Genomic DNA, 17,224 nt, shown 5'->3' on the forward strand with positions numbered 1-17,224 from the left:
ATTAAAAGTGTGCTACGTTATTGAATATGTAATAAATAGACGGCCCTTTGTCGTTCAGTAGTTTTGAATCAACTTGAATCTCGGCCCAAATAACTCATATAATTCCATGCACAATCAATAATGCAAGTTCTGTTTTGCATGACCTGTGACCTCTGAGCAAACTTTGGTCCTTTTTTCCTGTTTAAACGTTTTCATCTCATCACAAATTGTTATTGAAAACGGTTTCCAGTTCTTGTTGAAAATCTCAAAATAATGACCCCACCTTAGGGAGTCATTTCGCATTCCATTCGAGAATTCCATGGATGAAATGTGTGATCTTTTAGAAACACAACAACATTGTCACCAATGACTGGCCATTTTCACCCACAGGTTTTCAGCCTCATCTTGTGGCCCAGCAACGTCAAAAGCCGAGCTCTCTCGAGAGATTTGGCACATCTGGAAAAAAGCACCCACAATCACCAGTCAATAACGGTGAGTCATTGCAAACGGTAGGCAGTGTGACTTTTGGTGTTGTAACCGTGTAGGCAGCATGCCAGTGGCAGGTGGGTGCACAAATCCGACAGGAGGCTGATTTGGTGCTGCGTGGGTATTCTCTGCAGAGCGCTTTCCACGCTGCCAACCAAAGCTTTCGGCTCACTGTGATGTGTGGGCGTTTTGGGGCAAGCAACACAACCAAAAGTGCCCATTAGAAGGATTACTCACTTTCTGCTGTTTTGGATGTTTTTAAGAATTAATACGAGGAGAGGAAAATCTCGACATAAGAGGAGGTCAATAGGCCCATCATGCCTGTGCCACATCCACGCTTCCCCACCCCAAAACCTTCACACAATGCTTATTAATCTAAAAGGATTCCTTCCTTGGCAAAAGGCATATGATGAAAAACAGCCACTTTTGTTTGGTCAGGATTATATTTTCCTTTATTTTAATTAATTATGCCTACCCTTATTTATTTCAAACATTGTTGTTTGACTTTCCTAATCGTTGAGTAAAATTTTATGAACCGCCAACAACCAAATCACTCAATTTCCAAGCAATGGTGTTTTCATGAGAGTTTTCTTCCAAGTGTTATTGATTTAAAAAAAAACTATATTTTAAGTACTGAGCAGCCAAAATAGCTTTGCATCTGAAATGAGGTTCAAATTCAAAAAAGTCGTCATCACAAACGTTTTAACAATACTGATCGAAAGGGATGAGCAGGGAAGGTGAGCATTTTCCTAATGGCAAGTCATTCCAGATTTTTCATTGTTGACAGACCATATACAATATTTGAAGTTCGTGGAAAAGCAAGGTGACAATAGGGTGAAAAGGCAATGGACTGACAGTGAGGCAGTAGGGATACAGTTGGACACAAAAAGCAGATAAATGAATGAACACAAAGAGAGGAGAGAAAACATAGTAACCTACAAGTAAGAAGGTTTAGGTAGGTCAGGTTAATGGGGATAAGAAGGATCATGGGTTGGAGGGAGAGGCCACGAGATGATAGTTCACTGCCTATTTGAAGTCCTGGAGAGAAGGGTGACATGGAACACCCTCATGAAGGCAGTTCCACAAAGGGAGAAAAGAGGAACAAAAGGGTTGGTAATTGTCCTTGTTTAAAACAACCTGAGTAAGGTACATGAGGATGCCCCTCCCCTACACGTTTAACATCGCTTGGACAAGCTACATACATGCTCAGTATCCTGAACAACTGCACAAGAGAGTTCTGCAGCTGATGGTACAGCAGGCATATCAAAATGGGAAATGTTCATTTACCTGAACAGAAGGACCAAATGGGATCATATACATATATGATCCCATTTGGTGACAGTGAGGGTGAATATATATATATATATATATATATATATATATATATTTATATATATATATATATATATATATATATATATATATTTATATATATATATATATATATATATATATATATATATATATATATATATATATATATATACATACATACATATATCATCATTTAATGGAAAATGCAGCTGAGCTGCAGTTGCCAAATGGTACGGAGTTGTCCTGTCACCAGGTCATGAGTGGCCTCTTTCGGACCTGCTTCCCGACCTTTGACCCTGAAGCAGACGAGCCACGAATAACTCAATGACCGGACAGGTTGCTAAGTAACCACGGACGCCATCTAAAGTAACTAACCCTGGCGGAGTCATTTATGTGTATATATATATATATATATATATATATATATATATATATATATATATATATATATATATATATATATATATATATATATATATATATACTACCGTTCAAAAGTTTTAGAACACCCCCATTTTTCCAGTTTTTACTGAAATTTAAGCAGTTCAAGTCCAGTGAATAACCTGAAATGGTACAAAGCGAAGCGGTAAACTGCCAGAGGTTAAAAAAGAGCCTGGTGTTGGTTCATTGGTTAGGGTGGTGGCTTGGGATCATAGGGTCCTGAGTTCAAGCCCCGTCGGCCGCTGAATTAATACACCAAGGGGTTGACTCAGCCTGTCATCCTTCCAAGGTCGGTGAAATGATTACCAGTTCCAGTGTGTGTACTGGTAGAGGGGCACTGCATCAGCGACACAGTCGCGCTTCAAGAAATGATAGCTACCCCGGCAGCTAAGCTGCCATATGACCACCATGTTAAAAAAAATAAAGTTTAGGTTACCAAAAACTGAAAAATAATGTAAATTTCAGAGTTCTTAAAAAGGCTCTTTGCAGGGAACAAGTAATGGTTTCCATGCATTTAGCAGCACCATGCAACTGCAGCTGTTCTGCAGCAATGGAAGTAAATTTAGCCTTGAAAGTTGAGTGAGGCAAAAAATTCCTACAGGTGTCGCAACTTTTGTTGATTTGTTACAAACCCTCTGTCTGTATGAAAGCAGTGCTGGATCAGACTGTGTTGCTACACCCTCTGAAGCATTATTTGGACAATATTGCACTGTAGGAAGTAGTATATTGCTATCATAATGGTGAGAGAAAGACAATTAACAAAGGAAGACAGACAGACCATTAAAACCCTTAAAAGTGTAGGTCTTTCCTTTGGAGAAATTGCCAAGAAGCCAAGGTGTCAGTGAGTATCGTTTCCTACACCATCAAAAGGCACTTGGAAACTGCAGGAAACTCTGACAGGAAGAGGTCTGGCAGACCCAAAGCCACAACACAATCAGAACACAAGTTTCTCAGAGTCAACAGCTTGCGTGATAGGCGGCTCACAGGACAGCAGCTTCAATCACAGCTTAACACCGGTCGAAGTAAGGAAGTCTCAGTTTCAACTGTGAAGAGAAGACTTCGAGCTGCAGGTTTGACAGGTCGAGTGGCAGTAAGAAAGCCATTGCTAAGATGGCAAAATAAGAAAAAGAGGCTTACCTGGGCTATGAAGCACCGCCAGTGGACTACTGAAAACTGGAAGGTCTTACGGACCGATGAATCAAAATTTGAAATTTTTTTTTTCAGTGCAGATGAACTACCATTTGAGGTATTTTTAATGGTTAGTGGCATTTGTTTCGTTTGTTTTGCCTTATTTTGGTAGACGTCTCCCTTGCCACAATGCAACAAACAACATTTTACAATGTGCCAGCGCACGGTGGCATTGTTTTGTGTAAGCATCTGTTTGTCTGTTCTGGCGCTTTTGCAGAAAATGTTGAAGTTTGAGCAACGTGCAAACATGAAATTTTGTTTGGGTTAAACGTCTGTTTTCAAGGATGACAGTGCTGACTTGAGCGATGTTTTTTTCGATTCATGCTGTTAACAGATGATGGCTTCTTTCGTCATCTTCCAGTGACTCCTTTCCTTCCCGAACCCTTTGAAACCACTTGAAAACAGTGTTCTTTGTCACAACCTCATCTGTGTCGACCGTTACGATCATTCTGTTTGTTTCTGTAGCCGTCTTGCCAAGCTTAAAACAAAGGTTCATGTTTGAGCATTGCTCAAACTTCGACATGTTTTTTTTTTTTTTACAATGGTGACTTTAAAATCTTTCTACAAAAGCACTAGATGCCACAAAAACCCTTTCTCACACAAAGTGATGCCACAGTGCCCTGGCGCATCGTAAAATGGTGTTTGTTGCGTGCTGGCAAGTGAGAGGGTTAATAAAATATGCCCCGCCGACTGACCTCAACAATATTCACGCATTGATTAGTGGCGGCACCATTCACCAAACTTTTTGATCACACCTCATCTTTCAACATTTATTGGGAAATCCAGCTTAGTTGCAATCGGCATGCATCCTTTGGTCAGAACCTTTCCCCATTAATAAGGGGCATCTTGCCCCCCACCTTGTTCTACATTATACCGCACAAAAGTTTTTTGGGTTGTTTTTGGTATACGAAGCTGAGGCTCGTGGAATAGCAAGTACTAGTCCACCGACGGATCAGGACACAACAGAACAAAAGGAACAGCAGAGAGAGAGAAGGGAAGGGGGGGGCACCAACAGTAGAACCAAAGGCTAGGACAGGGGGAGGCATACAAACAATGGGTGTGGGGAGGAATGGGGGCAGGAGAGGATGTATGGGGTGGACAAGATGGATAGAAACGGAGACTCTCTGGAGGGAAAACCTGAAATCTGGAAGGAGGCATTGGGGTGGGTTAATAAGGGTAGAAAAGATCATAGTTTTGGAGTAGGGGTGATCTGAGATGGTGGTGAACAGCTGTTTTGAACACCTGGAAGGAAGGATGAGATTGAAAAGGATGTGAAATTTGCCTCCATAGGCAGGAAAAAAGAGGAACAATTGAGTGGAGGTGAGCAGTACTTCTGGATTTATAGGTAGTTTATCCAGAATGGGGTTGATGGTGGACCATGTTAGTCCTGCAGAAACCTGGATTGGGGGGGGGGTTGACAAAGCACAGAAATAACAGAGGGTGGAAGACCCTCTGTTACAGAAAAACTCTGAAAACAGAGGGTGGAAAAAAGGAAGCAGGGCAACACAGAGAGCACCAATCTGTCTGTGATCGTGTATTGATAGGCCCATAGACTCAGCTTCATCACGGGACATTCCAATAATCTTAAAGGCCTTGGTTTTCATGGCATTGAGCTGAGCAAGATGTGAGGCAGATAAACCATGCAAGAGGGGAGAGCAGTACTCCATCAAGCTGTGGATGAAAGCCTTGTCGGTGGGCAGGAGCTCAGGTGTGCCAAGGAAGGACTTTATATGACGGAGGATGCACAGTCGGCAGCTGGCTTTGGAGGCCAACTTTGAATGGTGGTTTGCCCAAGAAATATCATGGGTAATAGTGAGATCCAGGGGTTTGAATAACTGAACTTCCTCAAGAAGATTGTGAAGAAAGTAGATAGGAGGGTTTGCCAAATGGTCCTTTTGGAGAAAAATAGTGAGAGTGTGACATTTGTTAGGAGTGAAAGACATATTCCAAGTGTTTGACCTGCATGTGATTTTTTTTCAAGGTCTGAATAGAGGGAAGAGGCTGCAGCCCACCTGTCTGAAGGATGAAGGATGTCACAGCTGAGGGTGGAGTCACCAGCAAATATATAAGGAGGATTTTCCAGAGAGACAGGGAGATCATTGATGACGATCAGGAATAGGACTGGGCCCAGAACACTGCCTTGGGGCACTCCAGCCGTGACAGGGAGAGGAGATGAAAGGATTACGTTGAGTGCCACATGTAAGCTACCAGAGTAGAGAAAATCAGAAAGCCCTCTGTGGAGTTGGACTTGGATGCCATAGGCAGAGAGTTTGGAGAGTAAGGCAGGATGTCATACTGTATCAAAAGCTTGAGATATGTCCACAGCAACAGCTTTGATCTCATGTTCGACATTGAAGGCCTCCATCCATTGTTGGGTGAGGAGAAGCAGCATTTTCAAGGTGGAGCGACCTGGTCTGAAACCAAATTGATCTGAGATGAGGTTGTTGGAGAAAAGGAAGGATTTCATATCAACTGCGATGATAGATTCCATGACCTTACTGATGCTTGGAAGTAAGCTGATCAGTCTGTCGTTGAGGGGATCAGTTTTTTGCTCCTTTTTTTTTAATGTAATGCAGTGACATTGGCAGATTTCCAAGCAGATGGAAGCTGACCGAGCTCAAATGACAAGGTGAAGAAGGCAGAGAGAGGATGTGCAAGATCATCAGAGCAGGGTTTTCGGACACGTGAGCTGACGCCGTCCAGTCCAGTCGCAGAGTCAGAGTCGAGGGTTGAAAGAACCTTCTTCACATTTTCAGTTGGAAAAGACAGAGTCCAGGAGCAGTTGGGTACAACAGGGAATGGTGTGTGCAGAAAATGAGGAGTTGGGGACATAACATTTGGAAGCAAACACAGAATTGCTGAATTCAGCCTCTCATGAGCACTGTTGGTTGTCGTGCCATTTGAAGACAGGGAAGGGACGGAAATGGAGCATACTCCAGAGACGGACCTAAGAAGGTGCCACCAAGTTTTGGAGGAGAGAGACAAGTTTGAAAGTTCATTCTTGAGGTTAGACAAATGTTATTTTATGGCTCTCCTGAGTGTGGACAAACACTTGTTGCAGACTCTGGAATGCACTGAGATTGCCTTCAGTCAGATTCACCTTCCAGGAAGAGGAGAAGTATTGTAAAGATCAATGGTTTTCTTCATTTACAATGCAAAATAATTCAGAGTTTAGAATTCCATGTTATGTAATGGCTTATGATTGTTATTACATTGCAGGTCCCATATACTATTACCTTCACTCTGAGAAGTTTAATTACCTGTGGCACAGCCATTGAACCTTCTCCACCGAGGGGAAAGCGAATCAGTATAGATTGGTGGCTTTCCTATTACTCTAAAGTTGAGATTATTTAAACATTAATGCTGCATAATTTTTCAGTCATTAACGAGGGTTATAACAGGCTTTGAGACCAATTTGCATCGCTTTGAGAATAATTTTTGATGGCCTGCATGACATCAAAGGAGAAACATGCTTCTCTCCCTCTCCACCATGTCAGAAATCTCGTTATAAGTTTTTTATCTTGACTTCCCAAGCAAACTCCTGACAAAGAGCACCGACCTTTCAATGGTCTTGCTCATGTATAAAAAAATAGGGCAAATAGCAAAGAGCACTTGTTGTTCTAGATGTTGTTAACTAGATGTTCTAGATCTAGATGTTCTAGATGTTGCTCAACACCCTTGACAGCTGCACTCCTAGAGCTAATCTGACGTTCTCGCTTTGAAAGTACTTTCAAGTTTGCACGGATCTTGTTTTGTGACTAATGTTTATTCAGACATGTATAACATATTATTTATCAGTCTTTATCTACACATGCATACGCGTGCAGGCATTTTTCATAAAGCCAAAAAAAAAAAAAATGTTGCATTGGCGTAACCAGCCCGACCCTAAAAATTCCGCCGACCCTACGTTTTTTTTTTTTGTTTTTTTGCTATCGAAAAATTTTGCCGACCCTATTTTATTGCTATTTTTGTTGTTTTGCTATCGTTTTCAAGTATCTTGTTGATTGCGATCACGATCGCAAAAACCCGGAAGTGTTTCGGACAGAACCCGCCGACAAAAAGGGTGGTACTCGAGCCGGGGGAGATTTTGGGAGGGATTTATTAGGAAAAAAAAAAAAAAAAAAAAAGATCCCGACCGACCTACCCTATTTTTCAGTGACCCGTTACGCCAATGCAACATTTTTATTTTTTTGGCCTAAGCGTGATGCCATTGAGTGCTACGAGAATGGCACAACCAGTGTTGATAATGTGATTCTCAGGTGAGTCCCAGAAGCCAGTGCACAAGGAATGGTCTCAATGGAGCGAATGCTCAACGACTTGTGGCCAGGGTACCCAAATGCGCCAGCGTTCCTGCATACAGTCACCGTTTGCATCATGTGACAGTCCACAGCAGCAGCTGCGTGACTGCAACAACTCAGATGTTTGTCCAGGTAGGTTGTTAGTTTGCATGTAGCAGGCGAAGATAATATTGTTCCACGCCTGAAGTGAATAAACTGGTATTTACGTATTTCATACACAATTGTTTCACTCTCCTCCATTCTACCATACCAGGTATCTTTATAGACAAATATGTGGTCCGTCGATCCGTCTATATGGAGATTCCTATATATTTTGATTTATCACTCTGCGGCATTGTTCAAAAAACAGGTCATTGTGCTCCAATTTCCTGGCCAAATTAATCCCTGATCAAATTGACAGGATCAGTTGGGCAGATTCAAATTCTAACATCAGTGGCACAGCTGCTATTTCAGTAATGATGCAACCGTCATATCAAAAAATTACATGGATAGATAGATAGATAGACATATATATATATATAAGTGACCTTGATTGGCTATTAATGCAAATCTCCGCACACCTGCAATTTCCCTTCAACCGATCGGTGAGAATTAATCTTGTGTAGTCTTCGGTTACTGTCATTTGCATATCGGAGCTCATGGACTGTCACCCGATTATTCTTTTGCACGAAAATGAATTCAAGTTATCCCTCATTCACATTTGGCAAGAGCGTTTCTTCCTTCTCTAAATCATAGCAGGATATTTAAATCGTCCTTGAGTTCTCTTAGTCAGTCTTTCACAATTACATTTATCATTCAGGCCATACATTGTTTTTTCTTTTTCATGGTTTTGTCATTGCTTGTTGGTTTCATGGTTTTGTCTGTGGTGCATGATTGTTAAGCAAACATGAACATAATATATTATGTTACCTTACAAGGTACTTTAATGCACGAGGAGGCCATTCGGCCCATCAAAGCCTGTGCAATGTTTGCCAAAACGTGGTTGTTTGTCCATGATCACTCGTTTTAAAATGCTGATTGTTGAACTTGATTGGAGGTTTTGCATTTGAAATAAGGTGTGGAAAAGGTGCAAACAGCATAAATTCCTACTTTTTTTTAAAAAAAAGTCTTTGGTTCAACTTGTCCGGCGTTTGAACTGCCATCTCCCAGACTAAGGGGAGATGCTCCAATCATTACGTCGATTTTTCGGTGTCTAGACACATAATAGACCTCAAAGTGTTTGGTGTGAATTTTCACTATTTTTTTTGATCAATTCAATTGACTTCTTTATTTTGTCGTTTTGAGTGTGTTGGAACGTTAGTGAAAGAGATAAATTTCGTCCAGGCAGAAATTTCACCAAAACTGAGACTTCTTGGTCTTGAAAGTTCTTATTTCTCCAACTATAATATCCCCATAACACTTGTGAGGTTGATGCTTTTGTGATGATCGACAATGTTATGATCGACGACTTTGATAGTTTTTTCTTTCAGTGATGGAATAAAGCCATTGGGACAAACAGGCATTTTTATCTCTGCCACCAAAGATGGACGGATGTTATGTTTTCACACCTGTCTGCATGTCTTTATGTCTGTCTGTCTGTCTGTCTGTCTGTTTGTTTGTGATCTGGATATCTCAAAACACTTGGACAGATTTGGATGAAATTTCGTGAACAGGTTAGGTGTGTGACAAGGACAAAGTGATTAGATTTTGGTGAAGATTCAGATCCCGGACACTACATTTTTTCCATGATTCTTCACCATTGAGAGATTAGGGGCGAAAACGATATACAGCATATTTCAAAATGTATCGCATGCAAACCGTATCACGTATCAAAACAGACCATATCACGTGCCTTCAATATGGGATAGCAACCTGCCCTGCTCACCAAACTCTCTTCCTATGGCATCCAAGGACTTCTCCACCCATGACTCGCAGACTTCCTCTCCTATCGCAGCCAACGTACGGCCCCGAATGCAGTTCTCTCATCCTCTCTTTCTGTCCAGGCTGGAACTCCTCAAGGTAGTGTTCTGGACCCTGTTCTTTTTCTGTTTTTTATCAATGATCTCTCAGACTCTCTGGAAAATCCTCTTTATCTCTTTACTGATAATCCACTCTCTGCTGTACAATCACTCATCACTCAGATTGGCAAGCAGCAGCTTCTTCACTCTCTGCAGATCTGAATATAATCACAAAACTGGTCCATCACATGGAACATGTCTTTGAACCATGACAAATCTCACTCTCACTATGTCTCTCCAAAAGGACCACCTGGAACCCCCCCCCCCCATCCACTTTCTCAACAATACTCTTGAAGAACTCCTTTCATTCAAACTTCTGGGTCTCACTATCTGCCATGATCTTTCTGGGAAAGCCACATTTCCAAGCTGGCCTCCAAAGCCTGTCACCAATTGGATATCTTCTATCGTGCAAAGTCCTTCCTTGGCACACCTGAGTTCCTGACCATATACAAAGCTTTCGTCCACAGCATGATGGAGTACTGCTCTCACATCTGGGCTGGTGCTCCCACTTCTCACCTTTCTCGGCTTCACGCTGTGGAAACCAAAGCATTTAAGATCATTGGTAACTCCCGTGATGAGGCTGAGTCATTGGGTCTCTTACGCTCTCTCACCGCAGGCTGGTCAGTGGTCTTTTTGTCTTCTACCCTCTCCTCTCCAGCCTCACCCCCCCTGCTCTGTCTGAGATGTGTGCCCCCCCCATATTTCCACAGGGCGCTCAAGGTCCACCAGCAACCACCTTTTGGTAAAACTACCAAAATCAAGAATCACTGCTCACCTTCACTCTTTCATTCCTCTTTTTCTCCGCATTTGGAACAAACTCCCGCACTCTATTCAATCCCACTCTTCCCTCCAGGTCTTCAAAACAACTGTTCACCACCATATTTTGTCTTCCCCCATTCCAAAGTCACGATCTTTTCTACCCCTGCTAATCCGCCCAAACCCACCTCCTTCAAATTTCCTGCTTTCCTTCCTGAAAGTCCCTGTCGTGTAAGGACCTGAAAGTCCCTGTGGTGTCCATCTTGTTTACCTTGTGTACCCCACCCCATCCCTCTCTGTGTGACCACTCCTTGGTTTTTTCCCAAGATCTTGGCTATTCATTGTTCACCTTGGCGTCTGTTTTCTATAGGTTTTCTTGGGGTATAGGTTTTCTATTCTCATTGCTTTTCCGAAACCTTGTGAATTCTTGGCTTTTTTCATTGGCTCACCTTGACATTTATGAAAATGAGGAGTGGTCACATTGATCCCTCTCCCTTGCACAGATCTCCTCATGTCTCTGTTCCCCACTGTCCTTCCCTCTCCCACTCCTAATGTCTCCTGCTCCTCTTGTTTTGCGATTCTCTGTGTTAGCTCTCATACAAGCCTCGACAGTTTATACAAAAAAAACAACCTGATGGATGGATTCTGACAAACATTGGTGGACAGGTTGGGTGTGTGACAAGGACGAATTATTGATTTTGGTGAAGATCCGATTCCGGATATAATATATATATTTTTTTCAAGTGATTCTTCACCATTGAGAGATGGGTCCAGAAACAACAAATATAAGACCGGTCAAAAGTTTTAGAACACCCCCATTTTTCAGTTTTTACTGAAATTTAAGCAGTTCAAGTCCAGTGAATAACCTGAAATGGTACAAAGCTAAGCGGTAAACTGCCAGAGGTTAAAAAATAGTATAGGTTACCAAAAACTGAAAAATAATGTAAATTTCAGAGTTGAAAAAAAGGCCGTTTTCAGGGAACAAGTAATGGGTTAGTAACTGCAGCTGTTCTGCAGCAATTGAAGTGAATTAAGCATTGAAAGTTGATGCAAACAATTCATACAGGTGTCCCAACTTTTATTGATAAGTTACAAACCCTCTCTCTGTATAAAAGCAGTGTTGGAACAGACTGTGTTGCAACACCCTCTGAAGCATTATTTGGACAATATTACACTGCAGGAAGTAGTATAATGCTATCATAATGGTGAGAAAAAGACAATTAACAAAAGAAGACAGACAGACCATTATAACCCTTAAAAGTGAATGTCTTTCCTTTGGAGAAATTGGAAAGAAGCCAAGGTGTCAGTGAGTATCGTTTCCTACACCATCAAAAGGCACTTGGAAACTAGAGGAAACTCTGATAGGAAGAGGTCTGGCAGACCCAAAGCCAGAACACAATCAGAACACAAGTTTCTGAGAGTCAACAGCTTGCGTGATAGGTGGCTCACAGGAGAGCAGCTTCAATCACAGCTTAACACTGGTCAAAGTAAGGAAGTCTCAGTTTCAGCTGTGAAGAGAAGACTTCAAGCTGCAGGTTTGACAGGTCGGGTGGCAGTAAGAAAGCCATTGCTAAGATGGTGAAATAAGAAAAAGAGGCTTGCCTGGGCCATGAAGCACCGCCAGTGGACTACTGAAAACTGGAAGTAGGTCTTTTGGACCGATGAATCAAAATTTGAAATCATCGGTTCATCACGCCAGGTTTTTGTACACTGTCGAGTTGGCGAAAGGATGGTTCCTCAGTGTGTGACACCAACTGTCAAACATGGAGGAGGAAGCGTGATGATCTGGGGCTCTTTTGCTGGATCCAGAGTCGGCGACTTGCGCAGAGTGACTGGCACCCTGAACTAAAAGGGCTACCACAGCATTTTGCAGCACCATGCAATACCCTCTCGTCTGCGCCTCGTTGGTCAGGGGTTCATCCTGCAGCAAGATAATGACCCAAAACACCTCCAGGCTGTCAGAACTACCTTAGAAGAAAAGAACAAGACGGTCGGCTTCAAATCATGGAATGGCCAGCACAGTCTCCAGACTTAAATCCCATCGAGCTGGTTTGGGATGACCTGGACAGAAGGGTGAAAGCAAAGCAACCTACAAGTGCAACACATTTGTGGGAACTTCTGCAACAGTGTTGGGAAGAACTTTCTGAACAATATTTGATTTCCATTGTGGAAAGAATGCCACGAGTATGTTCGGTTGTTGTATCTGCAAAAGGTGGCTACTTTGATGAGTCAAAAATTTAGATTAAATTTTGTTCAACAAAACGATTCCACGATTTCTTTTTTATCTGCAATTGTTTATTTGTTCTATGCTTTAATTTCAGAGTACATTGAAACATTAAACTGCTTAAATTTCAGAAACAACTGGAAAAATGAGGATGTTCAAAACTTTTGACCGGTAGTGTATATTGTACAAGCATCAGTGTACCATGGGTGGGAGTAAGGGTAGGACAACTGAAGATGAGATGGGATACGTCTGTGCATGAGAGAGAGCAAGTTTCTTTGAAAGAATTCCCAGGACGAGTTGATGCCATAAAAGGTAGAGATGGGAGACCAGTCTCGAAGTTTGATGGCTGCTTGAAGACTTTGCCGGTCAGCCTGAGTGAAATGTCAGACTCGACGACACTGAGGTGGTTCTCTAATAACAGCCATTGATGTCTACTTTGACAAGCGTGTGGTCCAATGAACCCATTGGAGCAGATGAAGAACAGCAGAAATTTTTAGGTAAATTGGTCAAAATCAGATCTGGAAGAGATGGAGTACCATTGGTTGAGATCCGGGTCAGGAAGTTGACAGATTGTGTCAGTCCCAATGAGTCTCAGAAGTCTTTTGCTGAACTGCCATGGCAGGTGAGGGAGGTACCCACACCCAACCAACTGGCATAATGACAATTGAAGTCACCACATGTGAGGATGAGAGAGTTGGGATGAGAGGATAGGAGTTGGTCCATGTTTTCAGAGAGCGAGATGTAAATGGAGTCATCACTGTATGGTGGATGGTACAACACACACAAAAACATGAGGTGGGAGTGAATGGGGAAGCTGGAGCCAGAGATATTCCTGGGGGTCTGGCGGAGAGAGGGCAGTGCATGGAGAGTAAAGAATAGAGCCTTTGATGAAAGGAGCAAATCCGCCGCCAGGAAGAGGCTCAGGTCTGTCATAGCAGAGGAGGGAGTACCCAGGGAGAGATATTTAGGAGTCATCAGAGACATTGTGAAGGAGGAAAGTTTCTGTTAAGCAGATTATGTCTGGTTTGTCAGTGGCAACTTGTATGGCAAGATCTGTAAGGTTTAGCTAAGGCCCCGGATATTTGATGTCCACACTGTTAAAGAAGAGGGAGGGGAGGAGGCTTTGGTGCAGGGAAGGGAGGGGGAGTGTAGGATGAGGGTGGAGAGGGGGAGGAAAGGAGAGTTGTTGAAAGAGTGTGGGGGGTTGCAGAAGAGCTAGGGGAGAGGATCGGATGAGGAGGAGAAAAGGCTCAGTGGTGATGGATTAAGGTACAGTGGGGAGTAATGAGAGGGGGTGGAAGGCAGTTGAAGGTTGGAAGAGGTCGAGTGAGGAGATGGAAGAGAGAGTGCAGGGGAAGGAGGCAGCTTTGTGGATGTGAGGGGGGGGAGAAACTTTGAGAAGGAGAAGTGAGGGGGAGATTGGAAGGAGAACAGTGAGAGGGTAGAGTTGAGGGAGAAGGGTGAGGTGTGACTTTTTGAGAATGATGAGAGGGAAGCTTGGAGGGGGCACAGTGTGAAAGTTGCTTTGAGAGGGAGGGGTGAGAGGGAACCTTTGAGAGGGAGGGGAGACAATGAGAGCAGGCACAGCCAAGGCATAGGAGGACAATGGGGAGGTGAAGGATGAGACTTGGTAGTGGTTTGGTGAAGAAGGGAGTGTGCAGGGGAAGGTACAAGATTTGAGGGGTTGGGAAGAGGGGGAGGTGTGCTACGAGGAAGGAAGGAGCATGTTTGTGGTGATGAGGAGTGTACTGATGGAGAGAGAGAGATAGAGATATTTGTTAGGTTAGAATGGAGCCCACACATGTTAGAACACCACACATTTTCCTGCCTGCTCTAACCCTAACCCTAACACACACCACACAGGAGGTGTTCTAACAGAGGTGCCAGCCACGCTCTCACCGATATTGGGTCATTTGCTTCTATGTTGTGAAAAACAACATCCGTGCAGCCTCTTTAAGAGATATCAGTTCGTATGCCTTTTCAATGCAACCGCAATCTCATCCCAGTTAATTGGAAACGTCAGACGATCATCTCGAGCTTGCGGCAGAGGTTCGTTCGAAGGTATCGCTGTATCATCGCAGCTGCGCTGGCGATGCTCGTGTGGTGTTGTTGCGGCTTTCTATTCCCCTCCCCCGGCCATGGCACGTGCTGCACGTCTTGGCCTCTGCGAGGACGCATACGTTGAGGGTGCGGCTGCAATCTTTACAAGCGGCTATCTGAGTGCAGTACCCACTTTGATTTATTTCAGGAAGAAGAGAAAAAGAGTAAGAATTAAGATGGAGATATAATCAGACAGAACAATGAGATCCACACAACGCGCTGTCCCATTGTCCCACTAAACAAAAGGGAAGGGACTGTCTGAACGTACATTAATGGAATAACTGTCTAGGGACCGCTGTATGATGGTTGCTATTGCTTTAGAGGTATGCGGTTCCTAGAATTGCAAATATATATATATATATATATATATATATATATATATATATATATATATATATATATATATATATATTGTCTTATTATAACTGTTCTTGTTGATAACAGGTGAGACTGCCCACAGCTTGTGTGACCGACTATTAATCATAAGAGATTCCTCTATTTTCCTGCCCGCTCCATTTGCAACTGTTGATATTGTTTTGACACAAGCATCAGGCATGCCAGTCTTCCCCAGAGGCACTTGTCTATTGCTTTTGGCTGTACTTCTCCGCCACGCTGCTGCATCTGTCATCGAGCACCGGACAGACAAAGCTATCCCTCCACCCCACTTTTTCTTCCTCTCTTTCCCCATTCCCTTGATTCTCCCAACCTTGGCCTACTCAGTGGATGGTGCATGGAAGGAGTGGTCGAGTTGGAGCTTGTGTTCCTTCACGTGTGGACGTGGTGTACGCACTCGTTCACGGGACTGCAGAGGGCCACACTCCGGAGGTTTGCCCTGTGAAGGGACAGGAACGCAGACCAAAGTTTGCAATATCGCCTTGTGTCCAGGTAATCATTTAACATCCGATCCATTGCTGAATATATATATCAGACTATAATCCTCACATCTGGATAAATCTAAAGGAAATAAATACCCTCTTAATTTTACTTTAATTTTTATACACAACTCAAAATTCACCAATGAGATTGCTCCTTCAGTTGAGAATCCAAGACGAAGTTTCAATGACAATTGACAATGTCATTGTTTACAGATTCTGAAACATCCGAGTTTTGCCATTGACATCAAGTATTGAACATCAATGTCTTCAGCTTAAGCATTGTGGACTGTCAGAATGCCTGGCCATCGTATATGAATTGTCAGGTCGAGTTTTGAGTTTGTCATGTGAACTGAAGTGGTTTATGGAGTAAGCTCAGAAACTTAATAATTCAGAGTAGAAAACACTTTGAGCAAACTCCATCACAGTACACGTGGGATGGACAGATGTAAGGATTGCTAGGCAGCTTGCTGAATATATTCCCATCAGACCCCAAAAGGTTCAGCAAAGAATCAGGACTGGATTTTAATCCAACACCAGTAAATGGTATGAAATATCTCAACTGTATCAATGCCTGATATTTTATATCATGATATGATGATGATGATTATATCATGATGATAGTTGGAGAAATGTACCGTAAATGCTACATTGGCCAACTTCTAAATTCCTTCGATAATGTGCAGGGCACCAGTCGCATATCAATGTGCCTCAGTAATGATGCAGCCAGGGGAAAATTTTTAATTGCATCCTCATCCAATATGCATTTTCTCACGACGACCAACTGTTTGGTCCCTTACCCACAGTGGATGGTCATTGGGCAGACTGGGCCGATTGGCCTCCCTGCTCAGTCTCTTGTGGCAATGGCACCCAGCAACGATTGCGCGAGTGTGTTGGACCTATCTACGGGGGTGCTGAATGCCTTGGTCCTTGGTCCGAGAGACGCACATGTTTTGTTCGTCAGTGTCCAGGTTTGGCAGGGATCACATTCCTTGAGTGTTGGCATTTTGTAAAATCGAGTAAATCTGTTTTATTTTAACTCAGTAAACTTTAAACAGAGGAGGCTTAAATTGTATCAGTAAATTATTTTTTATTGAGTGAAAATCCATTTTTTGTAACGCTTCACTGGTCTAGTTACCTCTGCTCTCTCTCAGACCTCAGATCCTCCCCAGTCCCTCCAGGTTGCACACATTCTTCCACTAACCCCCTCCTAGTTAAACTTCGAAAATCCAGGGCTAACTGCATGTCTGCACTACTTTTATTCCTCACCTCACCCGTCTGTGGAACCGCCTTCCAGAGGATGTTCTTTCCCATTCTTCCTTCCAAGGCTTCAAGCAGGCGATGCACCACCATCTCATGACACTCCTCCCCCATATTTACCCATGATCTATTCCACCCCTATTAACCCTAACTAAAGCAACACTCTGCTCTTACTTGCAGGTTACTGTGTTTCCTCCCTTCCTCTTTACCGTATTTTCCAGTTCATTTGTTCCCTTGCTTATTGTGTCCAACCATTGTCCCACTGCTCCACGATCATTTCACACTATCTGTCACCTCGCTCTTCCTTGT

The 17,224-nt window shown here is 43.0% G+C and overlaps 1 protein-coding gene across 4 annotated transcripts in view; it reads left to right on the top strand.

Moving 5' to 3' along the window:
- Nucleotides 1–17,224, top strand: part of LOC147017238 (adhesion G protein-coupled receptor B3-like) — a 216,839-nt gene that overhangs the window by 27,236 nt on the left and 172,379 nt on the right. For all 4 annotated transcript variants that reach the window (XM_085846687.1, XM_085846689.1, XM_085846685.1 and 1 more), the window contains exons 4-7: nucleotides 370–471; nucleotides 7,668–7,838; nucleotides 15,504–15,668; nucleotides 16,462–16,626. In XM_085846687.1, the coding sequence (XP_085702813.1) occupies nucleotides 370–471; nucleotides 7,668–7,838; nucleotides 15,504–15,668; nucleotides 16,462–16,626 (603 nt within the window). The remainder of the gene's footprint in view (nucleotides 1–369; nucleotides 472–7,667; nucleotides 7,839–15,503; nucleotides 15,669–16,461; nucleotides 16,627–17,224) is intronic.

The sequence above is a fragment of the Eptatretus burgeri genome, chromosome 11 (genome assembly GCF_056783735.1).
Source record: "Eptatretus burgeri isolate ZD-2024b chromosome 11, Ebu_testis_v1, whole genome shotgun sequence".
Lineage (NCBI taxonomy): Eukaryota > Metazoa > Chordata > Myxini > Myxiniformes > Myxinidae > Eptatretus > Eptatretus burgeri.